Raw genomic sequence first — 14,443 nt, forward strand, 5'->3', positions numbered from 1 at the left:
TACCACACATATATATCTACGATAATACGGTGGTAATTAACCTTGATTTTTACAAGCTTTCTCATGAAGTAATTGTTTGCTGCAATTATTTTCTTTTACATTTTATGGGTTACAAAAGAAACTGATCAAACTTGTACAAGGGCACTTCAAATTCCACTATGTCAAAATGAACAATATTTTTACATAGTATGCTAATTTCAATAATCTTTACTTAGCCCATGTCAATACTTTGGATTCAGAAGCCAACTGATGTGAGGGGATATAGTTCATAGTTCATTTATTTCTTTCTTTCACAAAAAAAAATTCATACATGGACTGGTAGTTACAAAACAAATGATAATAAAATAAATAGCAAGGTAAAAAATGGATTGTCAGTATATAAACATACTTTGAGGTTGTTTACATAAATCATACCCAGTATAGGATTACAGAGACAAAATACACATAATTTCACATTTTTGAAAGAGGAAACCTTAAAAAAGCTAGGCTTGTCAAGACAAGGTCCCCAATTAGGATACAATAAGTGTAAATAGATATTTTACATGCTTAAGACTACACATCTAAAATAGCCTTTAGTGTATTTGAAACAATCTCTGAATTATTGACATGTGCTCAAATGTGTACAAATTCCACTCTGTCAAAACAATATTTTTATACATAGTATGCTATTTTCAATATCTATACTAAGCACATGTCAATACTTTGGATTCAGAAGCAAATTGATGTGAGGGGATATAGCCTCTAAGTGTATTTGAAACAATTTCTAAATTATTGACATGTGCTCAGTAAAGGTTATTGAAGCAAGCCTGTACAGTGGCGTACCTAGGATTTTCCACAGGGGGGGGGGGGGGGCAAAACCTGCCAAAAAATTTGACAAGAGCATAAAAAAAAGGTCTTCAATCACAAATAAAGGATATTGTACCAGAAAAAAAAGTGACAAGCAAAAAGCAATAAAGGTACATGTATTCAAGTTCGTCAGGGGGAGCAAATAAGGTCTTTCAAGCTTGTCGGGGAGGGGGGGGGGGCAGGGATACGTCGTTTGCATGGGTTGTGAGTTTGTGACTCGTCAGGGGCAGACCCCCCCCCCCCAGGTACGCTAGTGAGCCTGTATACAAAATAGTGTTCGTTTTGACTGAATGGAATTTGTGCAGTGCCCTTGAACAAGTTTGATCAGTCTCTTTTGGAACCCATTAATCAGGGTGTTGTAGCTGTCTCTAAAGAGGATTTTTTTAAATACAATGTAAGGAGAAATACAAGCTCTAAGTCCAAAGGATCGCAAATTATCCCTTTTCTAAGTGCAGGGGCAGGGGGGAGGGGGTGGCGTGCCTCACCACAAACAGTAAGTAAAGAGCAATAAAATAAAGAGTTGAGGTCAATTGCTTACACCGTGTTTACACATTGACTCGGCTCGCGTGTTGAATCAGCGAGCCGGGTTGAACACTGCGAAGAAGGGATCAGAGATCGCGTTCATACGTAGGGGAAGGCGGGGTAAGTTGAGCATAGGGGCAAGTTGAGCCACCAGCCCCAGGCCAATAATGAATGAGTCAGACATTGTGGTGGTGTCATGTATTGATGACCCATAGCATAACCCCTAACCCCACCACATTGTTTTCAACTTTGAAACAAAAAGTAGTTTTTTAGAGGGAAAAATATGAATTTCAGCCAAAAAAGTAAAAAAGAGTGTGAAATAGATAAGTGCTTTATAAACACACACATCTTTAAATATAATAAAGACAAGATAACAACATTATTAGTCCAGGTATGGATCTTCATTCTTGTCATAGTCTTTTATATGATGGATGCATAATAAATGTGTGGATACAAAATTATCGCACTAAGTTCGCACTGGGGTAAGTTGAGCCAAACAGCATGGGGCAAGTTGAGCCATGGTAATTCCTATGGTAATGTATCTTAAAAGACAAACAAACTGTAAAAATCGATTGAAATGCTGGCTGAAAGGAGCAAATTTAAATGACTGCTCTTTTCCTTTTAAAGGATGTTAGTATTTATAGAAAATTACCAAGTGAAAAGACTTTAAACAAAAAATTGGCATGCTGGTTCTCCCCTCATACATTTTGTACATAGTTTTTGTGGCTCAACTTACCCCAGAAGGTGGCTCAAACTTACCCCATATATGGGGCAAGTTGAGCCATTTGACATCGTTTTTTTCAAAGGTCACGATGACTTTCAGTGTGGGGATAGAAAGTTATATATAGGTGGAAAATATTTCAGAAGAATTAAATTTTAAGGCAAGGTACTTATTTCGACAAGATTATTAATCATATCAATTCTAACATGCAAAAAGCAAAAACTGTCACAACTTACCCCGCCTTCCCCTACATATAAAAAGGCGAGTTCAACACGGCTCGCGGATCTCGAACGGAAGAATTATGACGTCCCAAATTAAACGCGGGAAATTCCCTGCCGGAATTGAATCTTGTCCGTGCGAACAACAATGCCATAAGTGAAAGCGCGCAGTGACCTAGGTCAAGAGAGTTCGACACGGCTTTCTGTTTACACACGAAAAAATTGCAGAGTCTGACTCGGGTCGAAAGTTTTGAAACCTTCGATTTTGTAGGATCGATAAAGCCGTGTTCGACACGGCTCGCGGATCACTCTGATCGTGTTCACAAAACATGAAATTGCCGTGTTGAGCACGGCTCTCGTGTTCAACCCCCGAGCCGAGTCAATGTGTAAACACGGTAATAGTGAGCCCCAAATTTTTAGGGCGCCAAAAATTGCGTTTTAGGCAAAATTTATCAAAATTGGCAAGCAAGCACAGTGAGCAAGCAAAAATTGCAACACTTTTAAAACAAAAATCAAAATTTGTAACAGATTTTTTATATAACATTCAGAAAATAATTTCACCTTACTCTTTTCTTTCTTTTCTCTTTTTTTCTTGGTCTTGAAAAATATTTTTTTTCCTCTGGGGGAGGGGGACCAAGCCCCCCCCTCTATATGCCACTGATGGTGGTGGTTCGATTTTTTTTTTTAAAGTCATTGCTATTAAATACCTCGGTCAAATTTGCTCTACGGCGACCATACGGAGAGTCAAAAACAGCCGTTTTATTCATTTTCATTTGAAGTAAACTACCTTATGTAGCTGGTACAAAAATGATAAACGGCCGTTTCCGACTCGCCGTATGGCTGCCATACTCCCATAGGGCAAATGTGACCAAGGTGTAAAGCATGAATGCTTCTAAGCAAACAACCAGAGGACCAATGACTTAAGGTCTTTTCCAAGGGACTCATTTGCTACGTACCCCATCCCATGTTGGTCACAAACTCTGAGTCTGACACTGGAAATCTCTAGAAATTAATCCTCACCCGTATTTGAACATTTGTGTTCCATCTTTGGGCTTGCCATCTTTCAAGACAGCCGATGCGATTGGTCCCATCTCGACAAAAAGCTGACGGAAATCATTCTGGAACAGAAATAGATCATAAAGCTTTGAAAGTTTGATAACTGATACATAGTGTCAGTGATAGGCCTACTACTAGTAGGCCTACTACTAGTAGGCCTACTAGAAAAAACTTGTTCAGAACCATAAACCTGGGACTCATGCCTGGGAGAAATTCAATTTTAGAAATTCTTAATGTCTCTTTTTTTCTACAATCAAATTTGTAAAAAAAAAATCACGCCTTAAATGGGTTTACGGTGGGAGATATCCCGCCGAAAGCGGGAGAGTTGGAGTCTCTGGAATACCAGGCCCTACGGGCCTAAATCTTACTGTTTTATTAAAATGAAATTTAAAAAACCTATTTTTTTTATTGATTTATAATGGTTTCTAGTCATAATTTCACAATCTACTCACCTCAGTAAACGTCTTTGGGAGATTTCCCACGTATATGCTACCTTTGTTGGACATGACAAGGGCCGAAGGGGTTTGCAGAAAATGTAAAACTAGTCCTATTCTCTTTCGTCCAAATCACACGTGAGTTTAACAATCAATGGACGCGACAGCGACCTACATGTATGTACCGGGCGGGCTGGGCATGGGCCGCGGCGGCGGGGCAGCTGCGGGCGTTGGACGTGTGGATTCCTGTACTAGTACTAGCAGAGCATACGAAGACTGTCACTTTTTGGAAATTGATGTTTGTAAACACGTGCGCAATATAATATTCGAGGCCAGCGCCACGAGTGTGAAGTGCAAAGAGGGCGCTGTTCGTATCAGTGCTACGTCGTCTGCTTGTGCTTGAGGGAGGGGGGGGGGGGGGGGGGGGGGGGGAAGAGAAAATGAAATAATGAATATAGGTTCATTTATCAATTCATTTTGCTTTTCTTTTGCATCTATTCATTTCACTTTTTTGACATTATATAGTATACAATCCCAAAGAAAGTAAACTTAATACATAGATGAATTTACACATAATGCCAGAAAAGTAAAAAATAATTTACCATGACTTATCTCCTGTTTGTAAAAAAGAGGAGAACGACGAAGTGAAGGTGAAGCAGAGTCCTTACGTCCCTCAGATCAAAATGTTTCAGAAAAGATGCATTTGCTCCCCTATTTCATCCAAAGTTGTCTCACAAGAAAGTTAGTACTCAAGTGGGTATACAAAAATGGTTGTTGAAATGTCCTTGAACGCATTCCATTATAAATCTATGATACTCGATCTAGATGGGATTTCGGGCAAATTCTTTTAAAGTTACAAGCGAGCAAAAACATTTTGATTACAAAAAAATCAAATTTGTAATAGATTTTGAAAAAATGATAAAAAATAATATCATAATTCATCCTCTTTCCCAATCTCTACGGCGTGAATTATTATGGGGGAGGCGCCCCTAAGCACCCCCCCCCCTCTTTATGCAGCTGGGAGGGTGCCATCGAAGTCCCCATTCCCTGCCATTATTTATTCAGGGTTCTCTAAAAATTTGATAAAATTGTTCTTGAAAATAAGCACTTTTCGTTCGTTCACTAATATTGTCTCTCTCCCGTAAAGATAAATGAAACGCCTGTACATAGAGACTGGGTAACACGACAATCCCCTTTTTAATTCCAGCTCACCTCTTTATCGTGAAGTGAAATCACTGGCATGCCCTAATTTAAGACCCACCGGATGCTATATGGAGATGAACACTCAAGCATTTTTTTTCGATCGGTCGCTACGCTCCCTAACATAATATTTATACAGGCATATATATTTTTTTTTTGGGGGGGGGGGCAAGCTCCTATGTGAGATAATAATTTCCCGCGTTTGCCCACGATAGGCAATTTTCATTGTAGACCCTATTTAATAGAAAAAAAACATCGAAAATACATTTTTGTTATTTTTCAAGGCCCCAGACACCCCCGACAAATGTTAAAATCTATAGGTCATTTAATAATTATCCTTCACAGAATCACATTTCCAATTATTATTTTTTTTCTTTTTAATATCACAGCGTCTTATCCTCAACTGCTCAATGCCTAAACATTCACGTCATATCCTCGGTGAATTTCATCGGATTTTTAGAAAAACATGCATCTTGAAGGTTTCTTGAACTAATTAGAACCTCCAGGCACATTTTAATTTCCTGTCTTATCGTTCTAAACAAGAATGAAAGAAGAGACACACCCTCATTATCGGGCTCATTTTGCCAGAATGAGCGTAAATATCCATCGGAAACAATTAGGTAGATTAAGGCCAAAGCGCGGGCGGGTTTTATGTAACAGCCAGTGGCGTAACAGGCGGGGGGGGGCAAGCTGCCCCTCCCCTGGCGGATTTCACCGGGAAATAAAAATAAAACGGGAAAAGAGAAAAGGGAGGGAGAAAGAAAGAGAAAGGAGAAGGGAAGGGGAAAAGGAAAGGGAAAAGTGAAAAGAAAACGAAGAAACAAAAATTAATGAAAAAGGAAGGAATAATAAGCGGGAAAAGGAACGAAAGAAGAACATTTGAGAAAGAACAAATCATTCAGAAATAGGCCTATGTAATGCAATAGCAGGATGGGAAATAAATCAAAAGATGACAAAGTGGAAAACAGTAGCGGGAAACGAAGGTATAGAATGGAATTAGTCAAAAGCTAAATTGGAAAACAAAGAAATGGGACAAGAAAAAAAAAACACTCAATAACACGACCGGCCTGCCGAGGATTGAAAGTAAAGAGCGGGAAGAAAGATGGACAGTATACAACATTGTGCTATAAGCTTCCTAAATTTTATGCAAATAAGCTATCGGGGCTTTGCCCCAGACCCCAGGCAGTAGGGACTCTTCATCTATAACATTCAAATGGCTCTATAACACCCCCCCCTGTATGGACCCTTCCTACGTTAAGCTTTACGTTCAGTCACTGGCATATAGGCGCGGGGGTCTTGTTTCTACACCCAAAAGGAAATAGGAGACAACGTATAATGAAATTAATGGAAACAATGAAATATGTTATTTGCTGAATATAATATAAAATCTATTACATAATTAGAATTCAATTTCAATAGGCACTTTTTTGCAACTCGCTTTGCTCGCTGGCGATTGTTTTGCCCCCTCAAATATTTGGTTCATTACACAACTGGGTTGAATACATGTGTTGTGTAAAAGCTATATTCTGTGTATACCCGCGATTTTATTAAAAATAGCGCATTGCACTGCCGTACATGATTATGGAAGTGTTGGGCCATGAACCCAAAAGTTCTATATCATGCAAGAGCAAAACAAAAAAAAAAGGAGGAAAGAAAAGCAAGGGAAAAGTGAAGAATGTAAAAAAATATCTCAAAGTTAGATTCTCATGAAAAGGTGATTTTTTTATCGCTCGCTTCGCTCGCTCGGGACATATATCAAGCAGTCAGTTTTTAGCACATGCATGCGCCATACTGTGCCCCCTCGTTTTTGTACTCTTTACGTTACTGCCGCAAAGAATCCTATTCACAGTGGGGTACAGACCACAAGAAAGGAATGGAAAGAGAGAAGAATTGTATATATTGGATATCTTGCCAAAATATATCACAAAATTGGATTTTTGTATTATTTTTTTTAAAGATAAATTCTGCCCGATACGCAATATCTGGCCCTCTCAAAATCGTCACCTCATTTGACACCATTACGCCTGTTCATACCATGATATGACCGGGATTTTTTTTTTTTGCTTTTGCCCACCGACTCCTGTTACGCCGCTAGTAACAGCTTCTTCCATTGATTTTAGGAAAGTTTTCAGAGCGAAATTCTTGCAATTCTCTCTGTTTCACTCGTCCTCTCCTCTGAGTTGAGCAGACTTCGTAAACGAACAACATCCATTGCATGGCTTTGTGCTATTCAGCGTCCCGTATCACAAACATTTGCAACTGATCTTAGAACGGATTTAAGTTTGATAGCATTGATGTATCATGATAATTAATCGTTACAATGACATTTGCTCTGGTTGAAATTGTAACAACTAACCCCAGTAACTACAGAAACCCTAATACATTTTTTTGTATTATTCTTAAAAAAAAAACTCCATTCCAATCCTATAACTCTAACCCTTTTTCCCCGGAGATATCAAGACCGGACCAAATGTCATGTCGATCACACGATTAATTTTATGTATTTGTGTCATAGGCATGATAGGAAGGAGAAGCTATCCAAGGCCCCGTGACACAAACCATGGTTACTGATCTTAGAACAGATTTCCTTGACCGCGATGTATACGATTATTTATTAGGGGTGGTCCAGGCTGAAAATATTCAATCTTAATTCACAGAGTAGAATTCACTGAGCAAAACGCCGAAAATTTCATCAAAATCGGATAACAAATAATGAAGTTATTGAAGTTTAAAGTTTAGCAATATTTTGTGTAAACAGTCGTCATGAATATTCATTAGGCGAGCTGCTGATGTCACATCTCCACTTTCCGTTTTCTTGTTATTACATAAAATTATATTTTTCCATTATTTCATACTTGTAATGAAATAAGTTACAGCAATAAATATCTAATGCACTAAATCAGTTGTCAATCAAATTTTTCTAGTTCTTGGAGGAAAAAATCTGAACCAACCTAATCTCATATAACAAAATACAAAAGAACAAGTGGAGACGTGACATCATCAGTCCACCTAATGAATATTCATACAGACTGTTTTTACAAAATATTGACAAACTATAATATTCAATAACTTTGCTTTTTGTTGTCCGATGTTGACGAAATTTTCGGCATTTTGCTCAGTGAATTCTATTTTATTTATTAAGCTATATAAATACTGTCAGCCTGGACCACCCCTTTAATTGTTACATGTAGAAGTGAACTCTCTCCCTCCTTTCTCGTAGGCTTAACAATCTTTCTCATTTTGCTTCCTCGTTTCTCTCTCTTTCCATCGAGCATCCATCCACTGTGAATTCCTTGTTTGCCCATTTATTTGTTTATTTATTTTTGTTCATTTTCTGGAGCGAACTAATCTACATTTACCTTGATTTGAACTTTTACCTCCACGGAAAGAATATAGCACATACAAGAGAGAGCCTTCAGTAAACAAGGCAGGAGTATGCTGCACATTCAGATGGATAACAGATCGAACACAGATGAACCCACCCCGAAATTTTGCTTGTCCACTGTATTCATGAATTCGCTTTGTGTCTGTCAGCCAGTGGGACCAGACCTTAAAACACAAAATAAACAGGTTGTTAGCTGTTACAGTGAACATAGAAATCATTTAGGTAACTATTTTGACAATAATAGCGATAATTTCAAAGTTTTTTATCATTGTGTTTGTGAAAAATAACAATCGAAGCCCAAGCAAAATTAAAGAAAGAGAGAGAGAGAGAGAGATAGGGAAAGAGAGAGGGAGTATAAAACTATGATACGTGTATGCAAAGAGTACAAAACGGATGCATAACGTTTTCCAAGGGATGGCAAGATTCTTTTCCGTTTTACATCCTCTCTGTACCGTAAGTGCAGTGCGACCAAGCCTTTATATTCGATATTAATTTTTCTAAGTAATATTTAAACATGATTGATGATTTTTTTTCGTCTATTTTTTCGTATATCACTCTTCTCATCTCTCCCCCTCTCTCTCTCACCCGGGGGGGGGGGGGCACTTACATTGACGAGTGGATATACCATGCGCGACCAAAAAACACGTAAAAAGGATGTCTTTTTCACGATAGGGCACGTTACATACGTAACGTGATAAGGGTGTCAAAAACACAAAAATAATGAAAAAAGGGTATCTATTTCGCAAGGAAAATTACGTGTTTAGGGTCGAATTTGCGGGGATGATAAAACAAAATTAAGATGTTTTATAAAGGATGTCCTTTTTGCCCCAACACTTCATGTTTAGAGTCCGATTTGCGCGACGTGTAGAAGGTGGGGTCGTTCTAAACCAAATAAGGCAAATCAGCCGACGACCGAATGACCCGTAACAATAAAACATCCCTGCACTTGTTTAGGGGTTCATTTCAGGGAATATTTGCCAAGAGTATCGTTTTGTTTTTAATACTTGTTAAGAGTAAGGTTTCACACGCCAATACTTGTTAAGAGGTGCATTTTCGGAATATGGAAATTACGTGTTTAGGGTGCTTTTCGAGACCCCATGCATGGTTGCGCATGGTATCCACTCGTGAATGGAAGTGCCCCCCCCCCCGGTCTCTCACACACTCCCTTTCTCCCCCGCCTGCGTGCTTCTCCCTCTTTCCTAGTATTCATGTCATATGATATATTCACTTTGTATTTTGTGAACAAAATATTGGCGTATGCCACCGATGTTCTGATAAATTCAATTCATATTATCAAATTCAAGAAGAACTCATCAATTAAAAATCAATATCCCTTTTAACTGTATTTGAATATTTTTTAAACATGACTTTGATTAATGATAATATGTTAAATATCTTGTTTACGAAATTGTCTCCACAAAATCTATTTTATGCACATGGCTGGTCATAGTGTTCGATCCTCAGCCGGGTCATTCCAAAGACTTGTAATAATGGGACCTTCTACCTTTTTGCTCGGCGCTCGGCATTTAGATTGGAGAAGGGTAATAATGACATTATTATGTTACGTAGGGCCCTCTGATAGAGCAGTTTCCTAACTGAAGTGATTACCCTGGGTAAATAAAACGTTATTATTATTATTATTATTATGGCAGCAATTAGTTTTTTCCCGTACATTTTTACATCTTATTTTAACTTTTATCTCTTGCTTGCTAATTGCTATATTACACCGTAAAACGCTGTTTGAAATTTGAAGCACGTTTATTTGCATGTGAAACCCTACCCTTAAAAAAATATTGGAAATTTGACAGTGTAACACGTAGCTTTCCTAACGAAATATATACCATACCATATTTCCAGCATTTTAGCGTTTTTGATACCCTTATTACGTTACATATAGAACGTGCCCACTTAAAAAAAGAAATTCCTTTTTACGCGAGATCGCGCCTGGTATCCACTCGTCAAAAGAAGTAGACCCCCCCTCGAGTTTTAGGAGGAACCAAAGTAATGTGACTATGGGGAGCGTTTCAAGAAAGGACTTGTCAGACGTTTTATCCGTCAAGTACTGTTTTATCCGACAGTTACTATCATGGTAACAGTGCCTCTCAGCCAATCACAATCAGTTGCCAGACCTGACAACTTGTCGGACGAAAATGTTGATGAAACGCTCCCCTGGAAACTCAATCTAAATCGGATATGTCGCCATTACCATAGGCATAGTATATAGTAACCAGAATTTTGCACACGAGCCGCAAATTGAATGTTTCCGTTGTGGATGCGAAAGTCTCTTCCAAAATCAACTACCGTCGTAAAGGTCCGTTCGCGTCGTACAGCGAAAGGTCTGGCACAATTTCCTGGTATGCAACCGCGTGTAGCCAGGATTTTTTTTAGAGGGGGTACGTGGCATGAATGGTTGCACACGAAGCGTGCCGCGCGCTCTACGGCGAAGGGTGCAGGGAGGGGGAGTTTTTGATATCTCATTAAATTCAAATCAAAAGAATAATATCTCGATTTCAATATAATTGCCGGGATAAAAAAAAACAACAACCTGTTTTCAAAAGAAATTATTAGAGCCCCCAAATGGGAAAAAATTGGGGAATTTGAAATGATACTTTCCGCGCGAAGTGCGGAAGCGAAAACGTTTTATATAAATTGAGATGAGAACCGAAGTGGTGTAAAATGCCTACCTAGATCATATTTGATTGCAAAAACTTCAAATTTCTTTCGCTTGCAACACAGAGTAGAAGACGGGTAGGCCTATATGCTGGAGGAAATATTCCCTCCCATGAATGCTGCTGAAGCTCTTAATTTCATGAATTTCTCTTAAACTTGAAACTGCTGTAATTTTGATATTTCTCAAGTTATGAAGAAAAAAGAGCTCAAAATGTGAAAGGCAAGATATTAAAGCTAGAAGAGCAACATTTCCTTTTTCATGAACGCGAAGCACGGAAACCTCTGTGATTTATTTTAGAAGATTTTTTTTTTTTTGGGGGGGGGGGGGTAATTGAGCTTCCCTTTGTATGATTGTCAAACTTCAGTGATTATCTAAATCTGAACTAAAGGCGCAAACCCGACAAGAGATGAATGTGCAGCGATGGAATTTCATCGAATACATACATGTGCACATATAGCACAGCACGAATGCCTTCCCCTTTCCGCAGATCCTTTGCCCCAAATTGCTTGATGAAAAGCGTAAAAATAGCATTTGAGGACTTGGGGACATTAGCATACCTAAGGGGGGGGGGGCAGAGTGGGCAGACTGCTCCCTCTGACGAGTCAGAACCCATGCAAGGAACGTATCCCTCCGGGTATCCCTACCCCCCTGACGAGTCACAACTGATCCCTGACGAGCCACAAGTGGTCCCTCCTTTGATCTTGAAGACCTTTTTTTAATTCTTTATTTTTATTTTTTTTGCTTGTCAAATTTGGTGGACGAATTTGCCCCCCCCCCTGAGGAAAATCCTACGCACGCCACTGCTCGGGGAGTGACGGTGTTTACCTCCTCGCTCTGAAAAAAGACCCGAACTTTGTGTCAATGCGATTGAAAAACAATTACATTTCATACTCTTTAACACAATGCAATGATATTATGGCAAGAATATTCAATGTATATACGAATCCCATAGCCGGTGAGGGGGAAAACCGAGTAGTAAAAGGTGTGGGCAAACAAAGGGGAAAGGCAATTTCGATGTCTTTCCTGCGCGGAGCGCGGAACCATTTTTTTAAATGAAGAAAAAGATAGATGGATGGATAGATAGATAAACAAATTGCTTAGTAATAAAAAGCAAGACACCATCGCGGCTAAGGCCGAATTGCGATGTATTTACAAGGTAATAATGACACAAAATTCAAACAATATAAAATAATAACACAGATAATTACAAAATAAACACTACGGATAAAATATGGTATTAAAACTACTTGTGTTGTGGAATTCTAGAAAGAAATATTAACTGAAATTGAATTGTGTGTCTGGGAAATGACTAGTGTGTATGCCATTGTAGTATTCAACTATATAATTATAAAGTCGGAAATAATTAAAAAAATAACTTAACGAATTGGCAAAAGGTATTTCAAATGACAAAAATATAAAATGATAAAAGATAAATAAAAATATTATTCGTGCATATGCTATTATGAGTTTATGAAAACGTGGTTAGCGTATGTGTTAATAATTCGTCTAGTTATACTGCCAGTTTGTTTAAATTTTACGTAGAGACTGAGAAGAATGTTTCGTTTAAGTTTTTATTATTTTGACCTAAAAGAAAGAAAAAAAAAACAAGAAAGTTATACATTTCTTTCCTTTTCTCCTTTCCCCCTTTTTTATTTATTTTATTTTTTTTTTGGGGGGGGGGCGACCACCCCACCGACCCCTCCCCTGGCTACGCGCCTGCTGATATAACACAAGTCTGCTATGCAGACTCTGAATGGCTCGTGAGGTGGGATCTGCTGGTTTGCGAAGCCTGAAAGGGCGAGCGAAGCGAGTCATTTCTGCAGCCTCAGTAGACCTAGTCTGCTATGCAGACTCGTTGAATCAGCTGAGGTACACACACTGCAGATGTGGGTCTACATTTGTAGACTAATATAACACTACTAGAGACCTTCACTGACTGAGGATACGACGCTGGGTAATTAATTTCTAATAAAAAATGATCAGAAATCTGATTCTGTGAATTATGATAACTTTTCCTTTTCTGCACGATACTTAGGCTGATGCTGACTCCAATACCTGTTTAACTATGATAGTGTCAAGAGCTTCTTCACGTCTTCTGAAAATACGACAACCAACAGAAAGTACATTTATCGTTGTGTTCACTTTTTTGTCTTGAAATGGACAAGGAATGAACAAATTGAACCTTTTAAATTGAATCATTAAACTTTTTTGCTACAAATTCTACATATTCCATTGCATGCTAACGCATTTGGCACGATGAGGGTGTTTATCTTTCTGTATATTCTTTTCTTGTTGGGAAGAACAGGTCATTCACGATGTTCAAATCTTTGTGAGTGCAAGCAGAGGAGGACTTTGGTCGATGTGACATGCACAGATCTTGATGATATGCCTCAGGATCTCCCATGCAACACTGTTTTGCTTGACTTGAAGAGCAATTCAATTACTGCACTCAAGAAGGAGTCATTCTCATGTCTCGGAACCTTGGTTGAGCTTCTCCTGACCAACAACCGCATTCGCTTAATCGAGAAAGGAGTCTTCGAGGATGCAACCCAACTGCAGTATATTGAACTTGATTCAAACTTCCTTCAAAGGGTTCCATACCTTGGTACCTTACCGGCTCTCCTGAAGCTATCAGTCAACAGGAATTCTCTGAAAGAGTGGCAACAGCAGACCCTTCGTGATCCATCAGGTACACGACTTTCATCGCTAAAACTGGCATTCAACAAACTCCAGAATCTACCTAAAATCCCATTTAGAGTATCATCACTAGATTTAGAAGGGAATGCAATCAGGGACATTTCAACAACTATTTTTGCTTACCCCAAATTTATATCAAATTTGTGTATTTCATACAATAATATTGAATACTTGGAGAAAGCGCAAACGATGAAAAATCTGAAGGTTCTTTCACTCGAATACAACTATATCAAAAGCATCGGTGAAACTCTATTCACTTGCTTTCCTTCAATAAAAAGAATCTACCTACAAGGCAATAAAATTGTGGATGTCTCTTTCTTTTGTAACATGCAACGTTTGGAGTTCATCTCATTGGAAGATAACCAAATCAGATTTGTGGGTAGACCCGCATTTACCAACATTTCCAAAATAGAATCCGTCAAATTGAATGGCAATAAGATCGATCAATTTTCAAACGATATTTTCTTTAACGCACCGAATAGTCTAGGTCTTAACTCCAACAACATTTTAACACTAGACGCACTGTATGGAAGGAATCATTCAAACGTGCATATTTTGAGTGTTGATAAAAATTATCTGCGAAGCATTTCTGTTAAGTATTTTCCGACGTTAAATTATCTTTATGCTTCTCAAAATAAGCTCACAACTTTACACTTTGGAATTTCCGGACACAGAAATATTAAATACATTAAC

The 14,443-nt window shown here is 38.4% G+C and overlaps 1 protein-coding gene across 1 annotated transcript in view; it reads right to left on the reverse strand.

The window, feature by feature from the left end:
* LOC121431548 (serine/threonine-protein kinase 31-like) overlaps positions 1-4,145 on the reverse strand; it is a 39,013-nt gene extending 34,868 nt beyond the window's left edge. The window contains exons 1-2 of the mRNA XM_041629068.1: positions 3,816-4,145; positions 3,328-3,425 (exon numbers count right to left, since the gene is read on the reverse strand). Coding sequence (XP_041485002.1) covers positions 3,328-3,425; positions 3,816-3,869 — 152 coding nt within the window. The 5' untranslated portion in view covers positions 3,870-4,145. The remainder of the gene's footprint in view (positions 1-3,327; positions 3,426-3,815) is intronic.
* Between the last annotated feature and the right edge of the window lie 10,298 nt (positions 4,146-14,443).

The sequence above is a fragment of the Lytechinus variegatus genome, chromosome 18 (genome assembly GCF_018143015.1).
Source record: "Lytechinus variegatus isolate NC3 chromosome 18, Lvar_3.0, whole genome shotgun sequence".
Classification (NCBI taxonomy): Eukaryota; Metazoa; Echinodermata; class Echinoidea; order Temnopleuroida; family Toxopneustidae; genus Lytechinus; species Lytechinus variegatus.